At 40.7% G+C, this 27,178-nt stretch overlaps 1 protein-coding gene across 5 annotated transcripts in view; it reads right to left on the reverse strand.

Annotated features, from left to right (window-relative positions):
- The window catches only part of tacc1 (transforming, acidic coiled-coil containing protein 1), a 60,726-nt gene that overhangs the window by 12,703 nt on the left and 20,845 nt on the right, over positions 1 to 27,178 (reverse strand). For 3 of the 5 annotated variants that reach the window (XM_012959392.3, XM_002932784.5, XM_004912512.4), the window contains exons 2-7: positions 26,285 to 26,361; positions 11,776 to 12,658; positions 9,554 to 9,589; positions 6,459 to 6,519; positions 3,604 to 3,742; positions 2,800 to 2,834 (exon numbers count right to left, since the gene is read on the reverse strand). In XM_012959392.3, coding sequence (XP_012814846.1) covers positions 2,800 to 2,834; positions 3,604 to 3,742; positions 6,459 to 6,519; positions 9,554 to 9,589; positions 11,776 to 12,658; positions 26,285 to 26,361 — 1,231 coding nt within the window. The remainder of the gene's footprint in view (positions 1 to 2,799; positions 2,835 to 3,603; positions 3,743 to 6,458; positions 6,520 to 9,553; positions 9,590 to 11,775; positions 12,659 to 26,284; positions 26,362 to 27,178) is intronic. The other 2 variants (XM_012959391.3, XM_012959393.3) reach the window with 1 other exon arrangement.

Below are 27,178 nucleotides of genomic sequence, written 5' to 3' on the forward strand. Positions count from 1 at the left end.
GGCCCCTTATATTTAGTATTCATTCTGGGGGTATAGTTTTCCTTTAAAAGTGCATTACTCATTTTGCCTTTATTTTGGTTTGGGTTGGATTTCCATTCTAATTATAAAAGGTACAGTGTTCTTACACAGGCCCCCTCACGTGGCACAAAGGCTTAGTGGATACACGCTTCTGACAGTTATTTCCAAGGGTGGAATGGTCTGTGTAGCCTGATATTCATTACTGAAATCCCAGGCATGTGGTTGCAACAGAAATAATAACAGTAACATAATTATCATTATTCTTCCCCATATAAACTGCTGGTGCCTCTCCTTGGCTTCCCATCCTTATTCTACAGGAAGCAGCGGAGACACTGTCTGAAATCTCCTTTTTGTATATCCCCCAACATGAATGTCTGAGCACACGCAGGCTGCTTGATCAGCAGGATTACACGGGGAAAAGAAATACCAGATTTGGCAAACCTTTACAAAGAATAAAAAAGCAAGTATGTGAAGCCATGGTTATACCTTGGGACTTTTCCATGTCCCATGCAGCATTTGAGGTGCTGTATCTAACGTATGGCTCTCTGGGCTTTAAAGAAAAGCTACAGTCTCTATAAAAATATATCACATAAACAGCTCATATGTAAAACCCTGCTTCATCTAAATGAACATATACATAAAAATATACTTTTTTTAGTAGTACATGTATCGGACCCCTTATCCAGAAAATTCCGAATTACAGGCAATTAAGGAATTAAGGCAATTTCCCATAGACTCCATTTTAATCAAATAATTCACATTTTTAAAAGTGGTTTCCTTTTTCTCTGTAATAATAAAACAGTACCTGTACTTGATCCCAACTAAGATATAATTACCCCTTATTGGGGGCAGAACAGCCCTATTGGGTTTATTTAATGGTTAAATGATTCCCTTTTCTCTGTAATAATAAAACAGTACCTGTACTTGATCCCAACTAAGATATAATTACCCCTTATTGGGGGCAGAACAGCCCTATTGGGTTTATTTAATGGTTAAATGATTCCCTTTTCTCTGTAATAATAAAACAGTACCTTGTACTTGATCCCAACTAAGATATAATTACCCCTTATTGGGGGCAGAACAGCCCTATTGGGTTTATTTAATGGTTAAATGATTCCCTTTTCTCTGTAATAATAAAACAGTACCTGTACTTGATCCCAACTAAGATATAATTACCCCTTATTGGGGCAGAACAGCCCTATTGGGTTTATTTAATGGTTAAATGATTCCCTTTTCTCTGTAATAATAAAACAGTACCTGTACTTGATCCCAACTAAGATATAATTACCCCTTATTGGGGGCAGAACAGCCCTATTGGGTTTATTTCATGGTTAAATGATTCCCTTTTCTCTGTAATAATAAAACAGTACCTGTACTTGATCCCAACTAAGATATCATTAATCCTTATTGGGGCCAAAAATATCCTATTAGGTTTACTTAATGTTTAAATAATTTTGTTAGCAGACTTAAAGTAGGAAATCCAAATTATGGAAAGACCCCTTATCCGGAAAATCCCAGGTCCCGGGCATTCTGGATAATGGGTCCCATACCTGTATGTGCCATTGGGTAATCCCAAATAGAAAACTGCCATTTTAAGAATTAAGGGCCGCCCCTGGGATCATAGGATTCACAGTGCACACAAACAAGCCAAGGCACACATACATGCTAGGCCCCATCAGCCAATGAATGGGCAGAGTTCTGCCTTTTGCTCCCACACTACTTCCTGTTACAGTTAGAGCTGCATTATTTCCTGTCAGCTGATCTCTGAGGGAGCGCACAGCCCATCACTAAATGGCGGCTCAAGGGAAAGGATGCAAAAGGGCAATATTAACTGATATAGATTGTAAGCTCTACGGGGCAGGGACCTCCTTCCTACTGTGTCTCATACCACATGGCACTTATTCCCTGTGCATTTATATATATATTTATTGTATTTATTTATTATATCATTTGTCCTCCCTGTGTGTAATTTTGTATTCTGTAAGATTGTACAGCGCTGCGTACCCTTGTGGCGCTTTATAAATAAAGTTATACATACACACATATGTATATTCCAGTTTGGCAAGATTCTTTAATAGGCCACTTAACATAATATAAACTGTTGGCTAAGTATTCATTCTGGGGGTATAGTTTTCCTTTTATGAACTACAATTCCCACCATCCCCTGACTGACTTCTCTCTAAACTCCTCCAGTCTCAACTGACCTAACAAATTCTTAGGCCTAAACAACTCACGGAAAAATGTGATCATCATTCTTATCAAGCCTACAGAAGTGTATTTGGCTCCCCCTACTGACCGAAACAGAGAAAGTGGAACAATGCTGGGAGCAACAGTGCAACTATAAATAGTACTGATTTATTAAGCGGTATAAAGACAAGCACATGATTCTAGTTACAAAGTACACACTGATGCAGGAGACGGCCCCTGCAATTGCGGCCTTTGTAATCAATCATAAAAGAATGAAACCCATCCAATATAGATATGAATAACAAAAGCAGAAGGAGGAAACCAAAGTGCCTATTACATTAATTTGAGATTTTATTTCTGTGACCTGTGCTCAGCCAACTGTATGGGTAGATGCCAATGAGAGGCCATTAGAAAAAAAGCATGCCCAAGGGCCCACGAATTGACTGCATTGTACAGATATCTCACAAGGATTAAGCTGCAATAGTCCTGGCATTTGTAATATGGTTAAAAAGATGCTAAAATAGATAATATAAATATTGCCTGACTATTTATATGTTAGTTTGCTGTCACATTGCTGTATGTAGAAGTACTCACCGCGGGTGCTGGCTGTTCTACCAGTGGCTGCTTTCCTGTAAATGAAGAGGTGATGGTTAGAGTGTGCATATCCAGGGTAAATACATTGCTGCCAGTGCTGTGCTTGATGCCTATAACTATATAGTCTGTTTGGGGATATTGATGATCCAACCTACAGCAGTTATTGACCCAGAGCTCCCAGCAGCTACTTGATGTATAGCTCTTACAGTATATAAAGTGTTCTGGACACTGTCTTGCCTTATTATACACACACTATACCAGTTAAAGCCCTATCCCTGACACTATGCTTCCCCTGAAACCATTTTGCCTTACTATACACAATATCCCACAATTACCCCCACAAGAAAATCAAGCCATTGGTTAATCTTTGGAGTTCCACTACTTTCCCGCTGTATATAGCTGCTACTCTGTGAGGTCCCCAGAAATAGTTAGGTACTAATCCCTTAGGCTGATGCCACACATGACTTGGCCTGTGGAACAAACAGGCCCAGAATCAGCCCCTCTGCTGGCATCAGCCTCCTACCTTACATGTACCTGGAAAATTTGTCTTAGTCCGGGTGCAAACACAAAGGGTCGATATTGGCTCTTGTGTTCTTTTTGCCAATATCCGCCACGTGTACCTGCACCCGGATGTAGACAATGCTTCTGGGCACAAGCAATGTAAGTGGCTGATGCCAGCGGAGGGGCTGATTCTTGGCAAGTTTTCCCACAGAACAATAATCAGCCCCATGAGGCATCAGCCTTAAAGGTACCTGTAATCATCTGTGACCCAATAACAGTGCAAACCCCAGCCCGCCTCTGCACCTAAACTGCTGTCACTGGTGCACTCGAAAAACTCCTGCTCTTCTTCAGGCTGGCTCTTGTGCCCAGGAACTGATGCCAGCTTTTCTTCATCTGTGGCGTGACCCTGCCTCTTCTCGATGCTGGCCGGAGCATCATCCTCCTGTAAGGGTAAACCAAACGTGGGTTCAGTTGAGCCAATCCACTTTGAGCATCCACAGTGAATAGCAGGTTTCTAGAGCACAGTGAGTATCTCGGGACCTGCTCACACTATACTGGGCAAGACTTTATATATTTCATATACTTTTCATATATTGCCCCATTACAAGACAGTTGGCAGGATCAAAATTCCATCAGTTATTCTAGCCAGGGAGCCTTATGTATTTTTATATTTGTGCTTATTTATCTGAAAGGGAGCTTGGCTAATGAAGTCAGTTTGTGTGTCCAGCCAGGCATGTAAATTGTTCTGTCAAAGGAGAACTATGACAAAGACTGTGGGCCTGAGGTTAGAGGATATATGGCATAAACAAATTATTGTACAGCGCTGCGGAATATATTGGCGCTTTATAAATAAATGTTAATAACAATAATAATAATAACAAAACAAGAATAGTAAATGGCACAGCAATGGCTGCTCAGTGCAGTGGATAGCCCAGTCATTTTGAACTCTTATTTTTCATCTGTCTATACATCTGAGGAGCCAGATAATGAAGGCTTCCCTTGTAATATGCCCAGTTCTAGTAATTTAGCTACTGACGCATGGGTCACTCGGGAGGAAATTCAAAAGAGACTTGAACATGTAAAGGTAAACAAAGGTCCAGGGCCGGATGGGATTCATCCCAGGGTATTAAATGAGCTGAGCGCTGTGATTGCCAAACCTCTTCACTTAATTTTTCAGGATTCATTGAGGTCTGGCATGGTGCCGAGAGACTGGCGGATTGCTAATGTGGTGCCGTTATTTAAAAAGGGATCCCGTTCTCAGCCTGAAAACTATAGGCCTGTTAGTCTGACATCAGTAGTAGGAAAACTTTTGGAAGGGGTAATAAGGGATAGGGTACTTGAATACATTGCAGTTCACAATACTATTAGTTTGTGCCAGCATGGTTTTATGCGTAACAGATCTTGCCAGACTAATTTAGTTGCCTTTTATGAGGAGGTGAGTAGGAACCTTGATGCTGGAATGGCAGTTGATGTCATCTACTTGGACTTTGCTAAAGCGTTTGATACAGTACCTCACAGAAGGTTAATGATCAAATTAAGGAATATTGGCCTAGAACATAATATTTGTAATTGGATAGAGAACTGGCTGAAGGATAGAGTACAAAGAGTGGTTGTAAATGGAACATTTTCTAATTGGACCAGTGTGGTTAGTGGAGTACCGCAGGGGTCAGTCCTTGGGCCTTTGCTGTTTAACTTGTTTATTAATGACCTGGAGGTGGGCATAGACAGTATTGTTTCTATTTTTGCTGATGACACTAAATTGTGCAAAACTATAAGTTCCATGCAGGATGCTGCCGCTTTGCAGAGCGATTTGACAAAATTAGATAACTGGGCAGCAAACTGGAAAATGAGGTTCAATGTTGATAAGTGCAAAGTTATGCACTTTGGTAGAAATAATATAAACGCAAACTATCTACTGAATGGTAGTGTGTTGGGGGTTTCCTTAATGGAGAAGGATCTAGGGGTTTTTGTTGATAACAAGTTGTCTAATTCCAGGCAGTGTCATTCTGTGGCTACTAAAGCAAATAAAGTGCTGTCTTGTATAAAAAAGGGCATTGACTCAAGGGATGAGAACATAATTTTGCCCCTTTATAGGTCCCTGGTAAGGCCTCACCTTGAGTATGCAGTGCAGTTTTGGGCTCCAGTCCTTAAGAAGGATATTAATGAGCTGGAGAGAGTGCAGAGACGTGCAACTAAACTGGTTAAGGGGATGGAAGATTTAAGCTATGAGGTTAGACTGTCGAGGTTGGGGTTGTTTTCTCTGGAAAAGAGGCGCTTGCGAGGGGACATGATTACTCTGTACAAGTACATTAGAGGGGATTATAGGCAGTTGGGGGATGTTCTTTTTTCCCATAAAAACAATCAACGCACCAGAGGTCACCCCTTTAGATTAGAGGAACGGAGCTTCCATTTGAAGCAGCGTAGGTGGTTTTTCACGGTGAGGGCAGTGAGGTTATGGAATGCCCTTCCTAGTGATGTGGTAATGGCAGATTCTGTTAATGCCTTTAAGAGGGGCCTGGATGAGTTCTTGATCAATCAGAATATCCAAGGCTATTGTGATACTAATATCTACAGTTAGTACTAGTGGTTGTATTTATAGTTTATGTATGTGAGTATAGATTGGTAGGTGTGGGTTAGGTGTGCTGGGTTTACTTGGATGGGTTGAACTTGATGGACACAGGTCTTTTTTCAACCCTATGTAACTATGTAACTATGTAACTATGTAACATTCACAGGGCTTTGTGGGAGGAGAACAGGTCTAGGATTTGGAAGCAACAACTGTCATACAAAGGAAAGAAAAGGAATCAGATTTGGGAAGGAATTCAGAACAGGATTTGAAAAGAAAAAGGAATTAACAGAAGACAGGAGGATAGGGTTGGATCTTTGAAAGGAAGCAAAGAAGGACATCACTGTATTTAGGGAAAAAGAAAAAGATAGGACTGGACTAAAAAGAAATGCAGGACTGGATGTGGGAAGCGATAGGAAGCAGGTTGGTATATGGTCAGAAAAGCCAGAGAAGATAATTTGGGAGAGAAGGACAAGAGTAGACCTGTGCAAAGAAGCAAGACAGGATCTGATAAAGGAATAAAAGGCAGATTTTGATAGATACTGAAAGCAGGACTGGGTTTGGGAGGGGAAAGGAACTTATAAATGGTTACCTGTGCACAAGTATCAAGAACGAGCGATGAGCCTTCGTAATTCTGCACTTTGCAGCTGTTCCTATAAAAAAAAGTATTATAAGCCTCCATTAGTGAGATCTTTATTCTGTACAACTTGAGCAGAATATACAAATAAATCACTTTCAGCATAGCCAAAGCTTACTCCAATTGTGTAACATAACAATGGAACCACTTCGGTAGTGATGGGGAGAGGCAGCAATGCTTATACTGGAGCTGCTACAGCGCCATTGCTGGTGCCAAGGGACAGAGACTCACGAGGAACCAGATACTTGTCTGACTGTCAGTTTTGTTGACTACATCTACTCAGCCAATGGCCTTTACCTATGATCTACTGTACTGGCTTCAGAAACAAGCAAGTGTCCTGACCTGTGCCTCTTTGTATTGCTATTTGCACTGTTCTGATAAAGTGCCCAATGATTGTGCCAGCAACATGGCAAATTGTGTTTTTAGAAAATAGGGGTCATTTACTTGACTCCAGGCGCAAGTGCTGGGGCACTAAACAGAGCAAATGCACACCGTGGAGAGCTCATCTACGAAGCACTCTAATGATATAATACACAGAAAGAAAACCGACTGCCATGTACCATATTACTTTCATTTAAACACACTTCCAGTGCTCCCTTGAAACTCAGTCGGAGCCACCACGAAAAGTTATTTTCCTTACCGCAGACATGCAATAATAAGCCAGCTTAGCCAGAGGGACTTCAGCAGTTGTCTGTCTTCAGCACGCTTATGTGGCTTAACTGATCATTTTCAACTAAAAAGCTTTCCCTGACCAATGGAATGGCAGGAACTTTAACTAGAACAAAGCCCAGTATAATATTCCCTAGGATTATGTTCTATATAAAGGCTTAGGCACCCCACTGTAGCCACAAAAGCAATTACACAGAGCAGTCTATGCAGTTATATGTATATAAAATAGGCATTCGCATCTTTCCATCTACAACATATCCTATAATAATATTCTACATTATTGGGAAACTGAAACACAGAAGTACAGGTATAGGACCTTTTATCCAGAATGCTCGGGACCTTGGGATTTCCGGATAAGGGGTCTTTCCGTAATTTGGATCTCCATACCATAAGGCTACTAAAAAAATCGTAATTCGGAACTTCTGGATAATGGGTTTCCGGATAAGGGATCCTATCGCTGTACTGAGCAACAGGGTGTGTGCTACTTTTTATAGCCCCTGCCTAATATTTACAGGGTTAAATTTCCCTTTAAGCTAGAAAATAGCACATATTTAGCAACTACATTTTGATTACAGGCTAACATTTTAAAATTATCAAAATATACAAAATATTACAGTTAGTTTTAGTAAATCTGCAACCTAAACCGGTGACCAGTAAATACTGCCTGCTGATTAGTTGCTAAAGTTTACTGCTCCTGGGCAAACTTAGGGGCATATTTATTATTACCGGTGACATTGCCTATAGCAACCAATTAGCAATTTGATTTGAACGGTCACCTATAGTACATGTTAGAAAACAAAAGCAAAGGTCTGACTGGTTGCTATAGGCAACATCACCAGTGATGCTGGCTTATACACTATAATAAATATGCACCTTAGTGTCTTTTATTACATGTTTTATTAATGTTTTACAATGATAAAATAGGAACTTCTTAGTAGTTGTCACATCCTGATTGGGAATGGGAACTTCACCCAAAAACTCTTTTTGCACAAAGAAAATAAATGTCATTCTAAGCAGTTTTCCAATGTACATTAGGGTTAGGGTTAAGTCTTTTCAGTGGTTATACATTTATCTGTTCCAGTAATTGCTATAGAAAGCAGTATTTGTTTATCCCTTTATCATCTCTGGGCCGGACTTCGGCATAGCAGAAGTCAGCTCTTCTGTTAATCAGTCGGCTTCAGCTACAATTATTCAGGAGTCAGAACCAGTAGCGCAGAGAATATAAACAGCAAGGCAGATATTGCTTTCCATAGCGTTTATGATTTAAAACCATTATGAATATATATTGGAATGCTGTTTGGCTTTATATTTTATTTTAGTATGCAAAAACTGTTGGTTAAGGGAATAGAAATTGTGACTCACCAAGTTGGCAGTGAGAATAAAGCACATGCAGATATTAAGTGGCCATATTCTAGTAGCAGCTCCAGGAATGAGACAATCATTTGAGATCTTGCCACATGCTATCCTATTAGACCTTACAAAACAGCATGCTTTAGCGCATTTTCATAAAGGGAAAGCATTCAGCCATATTAAAAATACCTGACATTGCTAGAATAGCTGTCGCTGCCCAATAATCCCCTTGGCCATACGCCCTGCAGGCTGATTTCTAGCTGCTTCTTGTAGCTGCCTCCAATCTGGCTTCATTGTTGTAAGTATGCAGGTAAGGCCATTGCTCCATATAACCCCTCCCTATAACTCCCCCTATTGCTCCATATAACCCCTCCCTATAACTTCTCCTACTGCCCCATATAACCCTCCCTATAACTCCTCCTATTGCTCCATATACCCCTCCCTATAACTCCTCCTATTGCTCCATATACCCCTCCCTATAACTCCTCCTACTGCTCCATATAACCCCTCCCTATAACTCCTCCTATTGCTCCATATACCCCTCCCTATAACTACTCCTATTGCTCCATATACCCCTCCCTATAACTTCTTCTATTGCTCCATATAACCCCTCCCTATAACTCTTCCTATTGCTCCATATAACCCTCCATATAACCCCTCCTATTGCTCCATATAACCCCTCCCTATAACTCCTCCTATTGCTCCATATAACCCCTCCCTATAACCCCCTCCTATTGCTCCATATAACCCCTCCCTATAACTCCTCCTATTGCTCCATATAACCCCTCCCTATAATTCCTCCTATTGCTCCATATAACCCCTCCCTATAACTCCCTCCTATTGCTCCATATACCCCCCTCCTATTGCACCACATATGAAACCTCTCACCACTTTCATATTTTGAATAAAACAACCCAGTAATCCCCATATTTCCTAAAATACAGTATGTTATGAATGTCCCCCTTATACCAGGGAACTGTGCCTTGAAGTCATGCAGAAAAATTTATGAAATTAAAAGTGAAAATACTTACAACAAAGAACAGAGAAATTGCACTTGCTCAGAAGTCCTGAAGCAAAGGAAGAGAAGAAAGGACAGATATAGGAGTAGCAGGCAGAAGAAAGGAGAGAAAATGGCTGTGACAATTACTTTTACTCCAGGAGAATACCTGCCAACATCACATAAATGTATCAGGCCCTTTTGATACAAACCTGGCTTTAACTCCACCCCAATCTAATATATAACCCCACCTACTCCCTAGACCCCCCACCAGTATAAGCAAGTGGTGCAGTTGGCAGGTATGCTGAGGAGTCACTCAAAACAACAGAAAGCACAGTGTGGAAAGCTACCAATGGAGAAATTATATCAAATCTAAAAACAGAAATAGAATGCAAAGAGATACATACACATGAAAGAGTTAAATGAGTGCTTAACAATAACATGGATAAAAGGAACAATATGCAAAGCATGTGGATTGTACAGGGCAGACAGAGAGTAAAGCGTATGAACCTTCCTTTTTATTAGATTCAGCGCCCAAAGGAATGTGAAGAACCTTTCAGTCCCAGAGGCGCATTCCTGGGGTGGAAAAAAAAAACATTGCATTGCGGTGCTTCCTAGGGCACAGCTATGGCCCCCAAAGCAAATTACATTGAGTTTGGACATTGAAACCAAAGGTCCAGGGGTCTTTTTATTATGGAGAGGGCCAAAAGGTGGCCATATATTGATATACAGAGAGTGTACAAGGGGCCATATAGGCACACAGAACATTGCCATATTGTTTAATTCCTCAGGACAAAAGGGCTAAAGGAATAGCAAAAAGTGAAAATGAGCAGTGGTGCATCTTCGCTTCCTCATTCACCGGCTACATTGGCATATATGTGGCACTGGCAGATTATTTTCCAGTATGTCCGATTGATGGACCAGCTGATACCTATGTTATGTATATAAGTCAGGACAGTGGGGGCTACGTCTGTGTACCGAATATTATGCAATTTTATCAGGGTGTATGTGTGGGGGGCTGAAGCCAAGAAAGGGTTGTGCATCTTAAAACTTATAGTAAAGTCTATACAGTAGCATTCTAATTTGCTATTGATCATCGTGCAAAAGAGTGCATGGGAACACTTATGAGGGTAGCACTGGGGGTTCATGTTACTCGACTTGTATGTGTGACATAAAGGGGTGCACAAAGGCATCTAACAAACCTCTGACACCAAATAAAACTACAATAAAAGGAAGGTGTGTCCCAAAATGTGCTCCAGGGAGACACGGGGACACATGGCAAAGCATGCGTGGGCTTGATAGGGCTGAGCCAAACATTGTGGGAAGGTGTGTCCAGTGGTTTGAAATTCCAAGTGTGCCATTAACTTACCACTAATTTGTTTTCTTGTAAAATGTACATTCTTTAATTGAGTGTTATTATCCAGATATTGCCTCCAAGAGGATTTTTTAAAACACCCAGAATGCTCCAGATCTTCATTTTCCCTTTGTAAGATATCATCATTTTATTATATTTTGGCCCCCAAACATGTAGTATAAAGAATAAACGGCCCACTATATGGAAACAGTTGGACAGCAATGCCCTAAGGTAAAGTGCTTTGTGACAAGGCTTTATATCGTAGCTTTCTACTTAAAGAACCCTCAAACAGATGTAACCCTTTTCTCCTTTTCATTTCTTCTTCTCTCCTAGTTCAGGTGGAGTTGTTGGATATCTAAAGAGCAACAATGTAGCTGGCACTGAACCAGGCACAATAAAAAAATCATCTCAGTCTTTATCAGTATTAGTCCTTATTAGCACAATTGGGAAGGCAAATAATGTTATAAAAAGGTGCAACTTGCCTTTTTGACCTGCTGTGTCTCACCAAATGTAGGAATACATTGGCTTTTATGGGCAAGTGCTGCCCTTTTCATCACTGAGCACACAATCTGGCGTAGGAGTGGTTTTTATGTGTGTAACTATAGCATGGAATAGGGAGGTACGGAGCAGGACCGCAATCATCAGAACATTGGCACAAAAACACAAGGAAAATGTGCAGCAGCAAAAAATCAGATTTGTATGGCAGAAACAAAAGGGTTTTTAGGAAAAAGAAGTGAAATCATAGTGAAAATATGAAGATTACCTTTACCTCTAAAAAGAAAGTATTATAATTTTTTATTGGCTGAGTGTTTTCCCTTTATTTTATTAAAGGTTTAAGTGGCAAGCATTCTATTTACCAGAATCATTTTACACATTAATAGAAGGTCAAGAAAGGAACCTACGTGATAAGACGCGATCTCGACGCCTTCGGTGAAGAATTGGCACTTCCAGATTCTATCCTTGAGTCAGATTCGCTGAGACCTGATGAGGATTTCGAAGGCGTTAATTCATCACCAGTCTCCTCGTCAAACTTGTAAGATCCCTTAGGAAGAGTAGGGGAAGGAGGCAGGGTGGCCTTGCCACCAAATGGGTTAAAATCAGGGTCATCAAAGTGACTTGGGTCAAAGTTATATGAAGATTTGGGTAGAGGGACATTATCTAGATCTGGTGCTGAAGAATGGCACTCCGAGTTGGAGGTTCTGTTGGCACTCTCCTTTTGTATCCTGGATGGAAGTCTGCTGCCTGGTTTCCTGTTTTTCCGTGGCAGATCTTTCTTTGTGTCACTTTCAGATGCTTCCCTGGCATCATCTGTCCTTTCATGAGAAGGTTCTTTGTTGTCCTCTTGCGTCCCTTCTGTACCAAAAACTTCATCAGATACAATGGCACTGCCCTGTAGCGCATTACTATTCAAGTCTTCTGTGTAGCAGTTGGAGTTCTTGATGTCTTCTAGGAGTGAGTCAGTCAGTGATTGAGGCTTCCCATCCTTCAATTTATGTTCATTGTCCATCAAAACCAGTGCATCCACTGATGATTCTTCAGCTTTCCGATCAATTATATTATTTATAGAGTTATCTGGGACACTGTTGACCTCTGTAGGGCCATCATTGCCATTTATTTCTGGTCCATCGGAAAAGCTATCAAAATCCAAGTGACACTTAACGGTTTGTGGCTCAAAATGGCTCCTTTGCCCTGGTTCCGACTTTGTATCATGGCCATCATCACAGGTATTGTTATTGTCCTTCACTGATAATTCTGATACGAGGTGAGTGATATCGTCCTTAAGATCTAGGGACAGAATTAAAACAAAAATAAAGTGACACAGACTAAAATAACTGTTGTAATTATAGTCTTGCTTTACCAACTCTCAGTAGAATTTATCCACCATCAGAATAACAATGTTGAAGCTATTCTTTTACAGCGTTGGAGAAGAACTTTGAGGCCTACAGCTGAATTAGACCCATCTTTACCTTGACTCAAACTTGAATACCATTGAAAATGAAATATGAATAAAGTACTCCCCTGAGCACTGATGCTCGTTAAGTTATCGAGAGGCTTTAAAAGTCTTATTTTCTGACAATTCTTGTGGTGATCAAAGATTACTGGGGTGGCCCAAGAGTTATTTTCCAGCGCAGGAGGCTTCTCCAATCAAAAGTGGAGTGCCCTTATTCAAAATAAAGTTAAGTCATAGCCCTGGGATGGGATACAGAGAGATAAGTGTCCCCTGGGCCAGCTTAAAGGGACAGTGACACTCCAGGTTGTAACAAAACAATTTCATTATACCTATAAAATAAAAGCCCCATTTATGGGGCCCTCAGAAGGTCCTGTCTGATTGATATTTGGACAAAAATTCAGCCGGATACCTACTGGGCAGGTTTGAAAATACCATTGGGCAAGGACCATACTGACATAATAATGCAGCCCTCTCCCAACAGGTCTCTTCACTCCCCAAATTGGAACATCCCAATTTGGCCCACTATGTTGTCGGGTATATACAGTTCTTTTAAAGGAAAACTAAAGCTTAACTGGGAAGTAGGCTACATTATGTTTTGGGCTTCTGTACCAACCAGGTTGCTAAAGCAACCACAGGCCTTTAGCAGGGAAGATCTGTGCCCCCAAAGATGCCCCAGAAGCCCCCATCTTCTTTTCTGCTGATTCCCTGCATATGCTCTGTGCTGCTGTCACTTACCTGAGCTTAGGGCCCCATTCACAATATACTGTATATATAGAATATAAATGTCCCACTATACTGTATATATAGAATATAAATGTCCCACTATACTGTATATATAGAATATAAATGTCCCACTATACTGTATATACAGACTATAAATGTCCCACTATACTGTATATACAGACTATAAATGTCCCACTATACTGTATATACAGACTATAAATGGCACACTATACTGTATATACAGACTATAAATGGCACACTATACTGTATATATAGAATATAAATGTCACACTATACTGTATATACAGAATATAAATGGCACACTATACTGTATATATAGAATATAAATGGCACACTATACTGTATATATAGAATATAAATGGCACACTATACTGTATATATAGAATATAAATGGCACACTATACTGTATATACAGACTATAAATGGCACACTATACTGTATATACAGACTATAAATGGCACACTATACTGTATATACAGACTATAAATGGCACACTATACTGTATATACAGACTATAAATGGCACACTATACTGTATATACAGACTATAAATGGCACACTATACTGTATATACAGACTATAAATGGCACACTATACTGTATATACAGACTATAAGTGGCACACTATACTGTATATATATAGACTATAAATGGCACACTATACTGTATATACAGACTATAAGTGGCACACTATACTGTATATATAGACTATAAGTGGCACACTATACTGTATATATAGACTATAAGTGGCACACTATACTGTATATATAGACTATAAGTGGCACACTATACTGTATATATAGACTATAAATGGCACACTATACTGTATATATAGGCTATAAATGGCACACTATACTGTATATATAGGCTATAAGTGGCACACTATACTGTATATATAGACTATAAGTGGCACACTATACTGTATATATAGACTATAAGTGGCACACTATACTGTATATATAGACTATAAATGGCACACTATACTGTATATATAGACTATAAATGGCACACTATACTGTATATATAGACTATAAATGGCACACTATACTGTATATATAGACTATAAATGGCACACTATACTGTATATATAGACTATAAATGGCACACTATACTGTATATATAGACTATAAATGGCACACTATACTGTATATACAGAATATAAATGGCACACTATACTGTATATATAGAATATAAATGTCACACTATACTGTATATACAGAATATAAATGGCACACTATACTGTATATATAGAATATAAATGGCACACTATACTGTATATACAGACTATAAATGGCACACTATACTGTATATATAGAATATAAATGTCACACTATACTGTATATACAGAATATAAATGGCACACTATACTGTATATATAGAATATAAATGGCACACTATACTGTATATATATAGACTATAAATGGCACACTATACTGTATATACAGACTATAAGTGGCACACTATACTGTATATATAGACTATAAGTGGCACACTATACTGTATATACAGACTATAAGTGGCACACTATACTGTATATATAGACTATAAGTGGCACATTATACTGTATATATAGACTATAAGTGGCACACTATACTGTATATATAGACTATAAGTGGCACACTATACTGTATATATAGACTATAAATGGCACACTATACTGTATATATAGGCTATAAATGGCACACTATACTGTATATATAGGCTATAAGTGGCACACTATACTGTATATATAGACTATAAGTGGCACACTATACTGTATATATAGACTATAAGTGGCACACTATACTGTATATATAGACTATAAATGGCACACTATACTGTATATATAGACTATAAATGGCACACTATACTGTATATATAGACTATAAATGGCACACTATACTGTATATATAGACTATAAATGGCACACTATACTGTATATATAGACTATAAATGGCACACTATACTGTATATATAGACTATAAATGGCACACTATACTGTATATATATAGACTATAAATGGCACACTATACTGTATATATAGGCTATAAATGGCACACTATACTGTATATATAGACTATAAATGGCACACTATACTGTATATATAGACTATAAATGGCACACTATACTGTATATATAGACTATAAGTGGCACACTATACTGTATATATAGAATATAAATGGCACACTATACTGTATATATAGAATATAAATGGCACACTATACTGTTTATATAGACTATAAATGGCACACTATACTGTATATATAGAATATAAATGGCACACTATACTGTATATATAGAATATAAATGGCACACTATACTGTATATAGAGAATATAAATGGCACACTATACTGTATATAGAGAATATAAATGGCACACTATACTGTGTATATAGAATATAAATGTCACACTATACTGTGTATAGAGAATATAACTGGCACACTATACTGTATATATAGACTATAAATGGCACACTATACTGTATATATAGACTATAAATGGCACACTATACTGTATATATAGACTATAAATGGCACACTATACTGTATATATAGACTATAAATGGCACACTATACTGTATATATAGACTATAAATGGCACACTATACTGTATATATATATAGACTATAAATGGCACACTATACTGTATATATATGCTATAAATGGCACACTATACTGTATATATAGACTATAAATGGCACACTATACTGTATATATAGACTATAAGTGGCACACTATACTGTATATATAGAATATAAATGGCACACTATACTGTATATATAGAATATAAATGGCACACTATACTGTTTATATAGACTATAAATGGCACACTATACTGTATATATAGAATATAAATGGCACACTATACTGTATATATAGAATATAAATGGCACACTATACTGTATATATAGAATATAAATGGCACACTATACTGTATATATAGAATATAAATGGCACACTATACTGTTTATATAGACTATAAATGGCACACTATACTGTATATATAGAATATAAATGGCACACTATACTGTATATATAGAATATAAATGGCACACTATACTGTATATATAGAATATAAATGTCACACTATACTGTATATAGAGAATATAAATGGCACACTATACTGTATATATAGAATATAAATGTCACACTATACTGTATATATAGAATATAAATGTCACACTATACTGTATATATAGAATATAAATGGCACACTATACTGTATATATAGACTATAAATAGCACACTATACTGTATATATAGACTATAAATGGCACACTATACTGTATATATAGAATATAAATGTCACACTATACTGTATATATAGAATATAAATGGCACACTATACTGTATATATAGAATATAAATGGCACAATATAAGGCTTTATGATTCTCATAACATGGCAGCTCTGCATCCAGTGCAATTAGTATCAGAATGTAATAATCAGCCCTGTAGCATCAGCTTATTTAACAGACAAAGCATTTTCTGCTTAAGATGACCCCTAAACTTAGCTTCTCGTCAGCTGCTCAGAACACACTGAGCATGTGCAGTGTCACTGACGCTTATAACAGAATCCAAGATGGGGAGCTTCTGTAGCAACTGGAAAAAGTTGGCTCATTACTACTATAGAGATGCTGAACCTTTAGGCTGTTGCAGTAAGTTCAGTATATAAATATATATATATATATATTTCTAGTCATCTTCATTTTTAGGGTTTAGTTCTCCTTTAAAGATTCACTGCAGTTTAGTAATATTTCAATAATAACAGTAGTTCCCCGTTTCCTTATTATAACTAAAATGCCTCAGTGCATCCCAGGTCTCCATCATATTATTGGCTGCCATCAATGCAGTCAGTCTCATTTTCCTTATAATCGCTACAGGGAAGCCATACGAGAGCGGTATTTACCATAATTGTGTGCATGCTTTCATGTCAGGCCAAGAAACTGCCTGCAACATGGTAAACCTTTAATTATACAATAACTGCTTATAATTGGCTTGCTACATTAATCTTCTCTTCTGACCTACATCTGCTCTCATAAATGTCATCTCCGCGCTCGTTCAGCCAGAAATGCATAGTTGTAGCATGCTTGGGTTATTCCCTCACTATAGTTAAAGGGATACAGTCTATACCCCCAAACAATGTAGGTCTGTATAAAAATATATTGCATAAACCCCTGCTTCATCTAAATAAACAATTTTCATAAAAATATACTTTTTTAGTAGTATGTGCTATTGGGTAATCCTAAATAGAAAACTGCCATTTTAGGAATTTAGGGGCCGCCTTCTGGGACCATAGAATCCACAGTGCACACATACAAGCCAAGGCACACATACATGCTAGGCTCCATCAGCCAATGAATGGACAGAGTTCTGCCTTTTGCTCCCACACTACTTCCTGTTACAGTCAGAGCTGCATTATTTCCTGTCAGCTGATCTCTGAGGGAGCACACAGCCCATCACTAAATGGCGGCTCAAGGGAAAGGATGTAAAAGGGCAATATTTACTGATATATATATTCTAGTTTGGCGAGATTATTTAATAGGCCACTTAACATAATATAAACTATCTGTTGGTTAAGTATTCATTCTTGGGGTATAGTTTTCCTTTAAAAACCGTTATAAGACACAGAGCCATCTGAGTAGTGTAGTTTTAAGAAGAAATGACTGTCCGTTTTCCCACTGCAATTAGATTTACAAATATCTTCAGAAGTATTGAAAAGTTACAATGAATATACATTTTATCTCACAGGCCAACAGTTATTGCCCCACTTAGTAAGCGGAGAGGGAGCCCAACAGAAGTGCTATGCCGCTAGTTCCCATCGGAACATTCTCCTCCTTTAGTGCTGGCAGTGGGCCGTGTATGGGAGCTCACACAGATTGCCCGGTGCTTTGTCACTGAGAGAGAACATCCCCGGCACAGCTTTCTGCCTGACGCACAGAAGCAGACACAGGGCACATTGTTCTGATTTCCTATCCCAGAGCAGCTCCTGACATCAGATTCCCTGCAGTGCATTGCACGGCTGACAGATGGAGTGCAAACTGACAAAAACATGAATTAAGTCTGATTTCAGGCGGAAATGAGAGACTCGGCTATAATAAGACTTGGCATCAGACTTAACACCCGGGTGTCTGTTTTAAGGTCAAGCCTAGCACAGAGCTGGGGTTTCACATACAAAATGCAGGCTGGCGGTTGTTCTGAGTGTCTGCACAAAGTAGGGCACAACTGGGCATGGGGCTCAGGACAGAGTGAAACAGTGCCTGATTGGTGGAACATGGCAGTGCAGATCACAGAACCAGACACTACTGGGAATCTACTTTCAGCCCAGGGCACAGGATCAGGCCAGATTCCCACACTGCTGCTGTGCCACAGGCTAACATAACAAGGCATCCAGAGAAGGGTTCACTAGAGTTGGGTGCAGACACTGGCCTTCTAGTGGGCATGCCATGTTCCTATTGTATATACTATTCTACTACTTGCACTCTACTACTACTCCTCGAATACTATACTAAAGGAACACTCACAGTCCAACTGGATTCTATAAGAAAATGATATTTGGACAAGACTAAATTCTTGGAATTATGCTAGAGGACAGTTACTGATGTGTCTATGTGGGTAATGGAGACCGAACCAAACCCTGGACTACACAGGGTGGCTTCTACCCAAGAGGTCAGGAAACAACATAGTCTTGGACATGTGGGCAGGTTTCATCAGACTGATTAGTGGTCACTTGTGTTTATGGGAAATGAGGCAGAAATTCAAATATGGGCTGGAGCTACAACTGGATTGTAAGTGGGCATTAGAAGTCTAGCAGATCAGCACCTGAGACTAGGACCACCCTTTTTAACTTAAACATCATTAAACCACATCAATGGCAGTCCATAAATGGCCAGCTCTCAAGGTGCAGAGTTGTGTAGCAGGGTTGACATTCATCACTGAGCAGCTACATACATATATACATGATATATATATATATATATATATATATATATATATATATATATATATATATATATATATATCCAGATGGTTGAGCAGTAAGTCCAGCCACAGGGCTGTGCAGCTGGACACCTGTGGGCGAGATGTAACCCCCAAAAGATTTAATGGCCTCCAATGTGTTCCATTGACTTCTATGTATAATAAGGAATGTTCCATGCATACAGTAGGTGATACTATTGTAGTATTCTAGTTAGGTGAAGTAACCTTGCTAACTAAATGAGCATAGTTTCCCTTTAACCTGATATGCTCTTGTGTAAGTGTATCGGGGCTGGAGCTGCGCGCAGACTGGAGAGCAGACTAGAGAGCTGACAGGCCCCTCGTACTGTTTGAAGACCTTTTGTGTGGAATGCTCAGAAGAAGCAGAATTGCCACATTATTGGCGTAGGCTACACATACTTCTGTGGGGAATGTTTCCAGGGCGGTGGCTTAGGAGCTACAGGCAAAACACACTTTGTAGGGGCCCCATTATGTGCATAAAGGGGGAATGCGGAACCTCTGGCCCTTAGCTGTTGTTTTGGGGCCCCCTTGCTTCATCAGTGCTGCTTTATATATAGTATGTCGAGGACTAAACTGGAAGGGATAGGGTTATCATATCAAGCACAGGGGAGTATATGTGTGTGTGAAGGGAATGTCAGACAGTGCTGGGTAGTTAATAAAAAGAAAAAGATTATAGAAATGTTTCCATTTGGGCCTAAAAAGTGTCATGTTTAGGAAAGCTTAAAAAAAATTGTTATTTCTAAATGCTTTCAAAGGGTGGTAAAACTGAAGGGTTAATTAACCTGACTTTCTCTCTCAAAATAGCAGCAAGGCCATAAATGTCTAAAGACTGAGATTCTAGCTACAGATTCTACCTGAAGCCCAGCGCTCGCATCACTGCGGGGTTCAATAGGAGTGACAGAGACAGCTCAGCAAGGCAAAGGAAACAACTGCGTGTAACTAATCTCCCCATAAATGCCTTCCCACTAGCCATTTACTTTATTGCTGGTGAGAAGGCATCTTGGGGAGATAAGTCACCCAAGTTATCCATGGGCTTTGCTTTGCTATAGATCTAATTGCCTACATCAGCCAATCAGCACAACACATTTACTGGTCACCTGCTGAAAAGCAAAGAATCTTATTGTTTACTATGGCTTACTGAGCCTGAGCAAAAAAGCGTGCTTTTTATTATGTTGGGTTGAAAAAACCCACGAACTGTTCTTACGCTTTTTCTTATTATTATTCTTAGCGCCCCCCATTTTCTAAACGCTTCTCCTCCTACAGTTTTAGGGGTACAACCCCCAAACCCCCCACACTTCATCGCCCTATAGCGGAGCAGGTTGCTTGTGCTTTTCTAAGTGATCTCTTTATGGTTTCTTACTATCAGCAGCATTGGCATCCACAGTAAGGGACAGGGGAGTCACTTGCCCCCCAGAATTTCCCCCTCACACAGGGCAAGTACAAGTGCCCCAGGTCACCATAATGGTGTTTACGATCTCAGCTTGTGCTGATTGTGGGTCTCTCTACTGATAATACTGGCTGTCTCTCTGGCAATTGCTGCAGCCTGAAACTTATTCCCTTGTATCTTCTCTGAGCCCCAGCCTGGTCACACGATGCTGTGTGAGAGTGAGGCTGGCTCAGAAAATGGCTGCTTTAGTGTGTGTGTGTGTGAAGGCACTTCTCCCCATTGTTATTGGCTGGCCAGCCATCAACTATGTAAACTCTCTCTCCTATAACCCACATTGTGGTAATTTTTAAAATGAACTTAAAATATAAATAAGGGAGAATTTTACAGTGCTTACAAATTAGCCTCTCTTAAATAACTGTTCAAAGCAGAATTAAAGCCAATAAACAACATCCTTACATAAGTATTTTGTCCAAATGAGACAAAGAAAGATGGAGAGCAGCAATAATGGCCTCCACCGTAGATGAATTGGAGCAATAGGTAAATTGCAATGGATCTAATGACTTTAATATGTGACATGACTACTCTCTGACTGCACTTCATAAAAAACTTGGGAGTGGCCAACTCCCGGGAACCGTAACTGGCAACTTATGTCTTTGTGCTGTGGGGGCGCAACCCACTGCCCGCACGGGGAGGACATAGAGACTCCTACACGCCATGAAGTGTCCTGCTCGGAACTGAACTCAGGTCTCCAGCGCGCAAGGCTGCAATGCAAGGCCCGAGGGGTCTGGCTCTCAGTTTATATATGTCTTTCAATCTGTCTTCTTATTCTTAGCACCCCCCATATTCTAAACACTACTCCTCCTACAGTTTTAGGGGTACAACACCCAAACTCCCCACACTTCTTCACCCTATAGCGGAGCAGGTTGCTTGTGCTTTTCTAAGCGATCCCGCCCCCCGTCATTTTGTGGCGCCGCTCCGAACCCCCCAATTTTCCCATTGACTTTGACAGGGAAGATTTTCAAACTGCTGCCACTCTTACAGCTTTGAAGCTACACCCCCCAAACTTGAATAACATAATCATGGAGTCACCCTAAATAAAACAGCGACATTTGTTGAATGACCCCAAAGTGGGAGGAGCCAACAACAGCCAATCAAATTTCACCTATTGACTTTTATGGGTAAATTGAAACTGCTGCCACACTTACAGCTGTGAGGCTCCACCCCCCAAACTTGAATCACACAGTCATGGGCTCAGCCTGAATGAAAATATGATGATTGTTGGATGCCCAAAAGTGGGCGGAGCTGTGAACAGCCAATCAGATTTTACCTATTGACTTGGCGGAAATCCAACCTGCTGCCAGTCTCACAGTAATAACGCCGGGATCCCCAAACTTTGCAGAGTAAGGCACAAGGTAACTGGGGTTCAAGGTTAGAAAAAGTGGGTGGAGCCACCAACAGCCAATCTGATTTACCTATTGACTTTCAATGGGGAAATTCAACCTGCTGCAATTCTTTCATTGTTATCAGTGGGGAAATTTTAACTGCTGCTATTCTCACATGAGAATCTCACGTTTAATGTCAGGGTCCCCAAACTTTGCACAGTCAGTCACTAGGTGACTATGTTCCAAGTTTAGGAAAGTGGGTGGGGCCAACAACAGCCAATCAGATTTCAACTATAGACTTCATATGTTGCCATTCTTTAAATATTAATACTAAGATCCCCAAACTTTGCAGAGCTAGTCACCCGGTAACTGCGGGTCAGAGTTAGAAAAAGTGGGCGAAGCCACCAACAGCCAATCAGATTTTAACTATTGATTTTCAATGGGGAAATTCAACCTGCTGCCATTCTCACAGTATTAACACCAGGGCCACTAGGGGACTACATTTTTAGGTTTTAAAAAGTGGGTGGAGCCACCAACAGCCAATCAGACGTCACCTATTGAATTTTTTTTGGTTTAAATTTAAAATGCTGCCTTTCTCACACTATTTATGTCAGGGTTCCCAAACTTTGCACAGTCTGTCACTGGCTGACTACATATTCAGGGTAAAAACAAATGGGAGGAGCCACCAACAGCCAATCCATTTCCACCCATTAAATTTCATTGGTTTATATTTAAACTGATGCCATTATTTAAGTATTAATTCCAGGGTTGTTAAACTTTCCAAAGTTAGTCACTGGGTATTTGCCGTTCAAAGTTAGAAAAAGTGGACGGAGCCACCAACAGCCAATCACATTTCACCTATTTACTTTCAATGGTGAAGTGTAAAATGCTGTCAGTCCCACAATCTTTATGCCCGAGTCCCCAAACTTTGCAAAGTTGGTCACTGGGGGACTGCAGTTCAAAAATAGGAAAAGTGGGTTGAGCCACTAACAGCCAATCACAATTTATCTATTGACTTTTATTGGTTTCAATTTAAACTGCTGCCGTTCTTTAACTATTAATCCTGGGGTCCATAACTTTGCAGAGTTAGTCACTGGGTAACTGAAGTGGGGAAATTTAAGTTGCTGCCATTCAGACACTATTAAAACCAGGGTCCCCAAACTTTGCGCAGAGGTTTTTACTATATAACTGTGGGTCCAAGTTAGAAAAACTGGGCGGAGCCCACAACAGACCAGATTTCATTTCGTGACTTCTGACACGTTTTTCAACCCAACTTGAAGTTTGTTCTCAAACGTCCCTTTCTAGTTACATATGTGTCTTCTTATTTGCCTTTCTTTTCTTCCTCTTTCCAACTTAAAAATGGTTTCATCTTCATTCTCTCATTCGAAGGATGAGAAGGATCTGGATGGCTTTGACAATACCTCTTAATATTTGCATTCTCTGAAAGAAGGACCTGTTTGCCTCTGACCACATTTAGTAACACCCCCAACACACTCAAGCCCTGACCCTTTTCATATCCATAATTCCAATGTAAAATGGCACCAGTGGAGGGTATAAGTTATTGGATGATACACGGTGATCTCATGAGGACACAGGGAGGCTCATTAATTAGCCAATTAGTTTTAATAAGTCTATTAACAGAAAATGAAAGGCAAAATGAAAAAGCTTGCTATAGGGAAAATGTATGTGTGCTGTTTAGCACCTTAATCTACCAGCCCCTGAGACTCACATCAAACAGTTAAAAAAATCAGATGCCTGGTGAGGCAGTCAGAGAGAAATCCCAAGAATCCTTTGTATGTAGCCAGCGATATGTGTCTGCTCGCTCACGCTGCGGCTGGTATGCGCTCTCAGGGTGCACAATGGTAAGGCTAAGTGTCTGACCCATGGGTGCCCTGGCAGGACCCAGGCCATTACCAATCAGGGCAATGGAGGGGCAATTCTGAGCATTTTGCCTTCCCTGCTTGTACCCAACCCACGTGTCATTGCCCTGAGGAGCTCTAGAGAATAGAAGCAGCTGGAATAAAGCAGCTCTATGGGAGGGTATAACGGGAGGAAACAGTTAGTGCTTCATATGAGATAAATTTAGGATCTGCAGATCCTGTGAGTCACTCGCCCACATACTGCACATCTGAATCACAGAGAAAAACAAACTGTCAGCGTGTGTTACTGCTTTCATCTTCCAGAGGCGAGATGAGCATTGGCCTACATTCCCTTCCCCTCAGCCCTACAGTCCCTTCCCCTCAGCCCTACAGTCCCTTCCCCTCAGCCCTACATTCCCTTCCCCTCAGCCCTACAGTCCCTTCCCCTCAGCCCTACATTCCCTTCCCCTCAGCCCTACATTCCCTTCCCCTCAGCCCTACAGTCCCTTCCCCTCAGCCCTACATTTCCTTCCCCTCAGCCCTACAGTCCCTTCCCCTCAGCCCTACAGTCCCTTCCCCTCAGCCCTACATTCCCTTCCCCTCAGCCCTACATTCCCTTCCCCTCAGCCCTACAGTCCCTTCCCCTCAGCCCTACAGTCCCTTCCCCTCAGCCCTACAGTCCCTTCCCCTCAGCCCTACAGTCCCTTCCCCTCAGCCCTACATTCCCTTCCCCTCAGCCCTACATTCCCTTCCCCTCAGCCCTACAGTCCCTTCCCCTCAGCCCATCAATAGTGTTATGATAAGCTGCCAGCCTGGCCCTACTATATACTCTCCTCCTCTATTAGGGCTCTGGTACACGGGGAGATTAGTCACCCGCGGCAAAACTCCCTGCTCGCGGGCGACTAATCTCCCCGAGTTGCCTTCCCCCTGCCATCCCACCAGCGAACATGTAAGTCGCCGGCGGGATGGCAGACGCGGCGGCGCGATTTCGCGCAAATCACCGAAAAAGACTCGCGAGGCTTTTTCGGCGATTTCCCGGAATCGCCCCGCCGCGTCTGCCATCCCGCCGGCGACTTACATGTTCGCCGGTGGGATGGCAGGGGGAAGGCAACTCGGGGAGATTAGTCGCCCGCGAGCAGGGAGTTTTGCCGCGGCCGACTAATCTCCCCGTGTACCAGAGCCCTTATTGTACAGCCTAATCATTATCTGTATATAAAGATACCTTTCATCATTATACAGAGCAGTCTGGTCATTATCAGTGTATAAAGATACTTCCCACCATTATACAGAGCAGCCAAGTCATTATCTGAATATAAAGGTACTCAGCATCATTATAGAGAGCAGCCTGGTCATTATCAGTGTATAGAGATACTCAGCATCATTATACAGAGCAGCCTGGTCATTATCTGTGTATAGAGATACTCAGCATCATTATACAGAGCAGCCTGGTCATTATCAGTGTATAGAGATACTCAGCATCATTATACAGAGCAGCCTGGTCATTATCTGTGTATAGAGATACTCAGCATCATTATAGAGAGCAGCCTGGTCATTATCTGTATATAAAGATACTCAGCATCATTATACAGTGCAGTCTGGTCATTATCAGTGTATAGAGATACTCAGCATGATTATACAGAGCAGCCTGGTCATTATCAGTGTATAGAGATACTCAGCATGATTATACAGAGCAGCCTGGTCATTATCAGTGTATAGAGATACTTAGCATCATTATACAGAGCAGCCTGGTCATTATCAGTGTATAGAGATACTCGGCATCATTATACAGAGCAGCCTGGTCATTATCAGTGTATAGAATACTCATCATCATTATACAATACAGCCTATCGCAATTTTTGATTGCACGTCAAATTTTTTTGTGACAAATTTTAGCACCTGTTTCGCAAAAAAATCCGCCAATGGTGAAATGAGGAAATTTGCCACAAATTCATGAACGGGGAAAAATTTCACCCCTTCACTACAGCCTGGTCATTACCAGTCTATAGTGATTATAGAGAACAGCAGGCCCATTACCAATGTACATATATTAAACCACCCATCAGGCCATGTAGAAGGAGGATCGCACACACACAGAAATACCAGACATGCTTGTTACCTGGAACTGGCTCCTTTACAGGCGATGGGACTGGAGTAGCCGCCTCAGGTGTGTCGAAGTTGCCCTCGGAATCTGAGCTGAAGTGGAAAAGAAACCAGTTTTGTTAGATTCCTCCCATTGTCTTGCATCAGATTGCTATCTTGTCTTTCTAATGAGGCTGTTTGTGTTGGCATAATACAGGGGTATTCAGCCATAACCACATTCATTCAACGGCCTCTGTAGCATAGGTGTGCATTCATTGTGCCATTAAGTAACTACAGTATACACCATACAGGGCGGCACAATGATACAGGGATTTATTAGGCTTACAATTTGGCATCTGAACCAGGGAGATCCCTCTGCTCAGATACTACTGAAAACAATTCCCAGCACCCTACCTATGACTGAAGGCTGCGAGATAAGAGAATAGAAAACAGCTACAGTTACTCTGGGTGCACACTGGCACGGCCATGGGTGCTGGTACAAGGTTCAGAGTATTCACAGCCAAATGGTGTAATTGCACCTGGGCTGCCATCTCGTCATCTGCACAGGCCCGGGGACATTATTCTGTGAGGGGAAGGTACCAAAGCACAAGTTGGAAGGGGCTGATGGCTGAGGATATCTGGATAAGCTACTGTGCCCCCCTTTGCTACAGGAGACGACTCCCCATTGATTTATTAAAGAGATGGAATCTGAGTGGCAACTTAACTCTAGGACAAACACAAAGTGCTTGAACTGTGGCCCCCTGGAAAGGTTACATTCACATTTGGCTGTCTATGGAATTAGAGTGTCAGCTACATCCATGTGTTCATGTCTGTGAACCAGATTTCTTTTATTACAAGGTACAACCAGGGCCAGAACTAGGGGTAGGCAGAAGAGGCACATTCCTAGGGTGCAATGGTGAGGGGGCCCTAG

The sequence above is a fragment of the Xenopus tropicalis genome, chromosome 3, assembly GCF_000004195.4.
Source record: "Xenopus tropicalis strain Nigerian chromosome 3, UCB_Xtro_10.0, whole genome shotgun sequence".
Lineage (NCBI taxonomy): Eukaryota > Metazoa > Chordata > Amphibia > Anura > Pipidae > Xenopus > Xenopus tropicalis.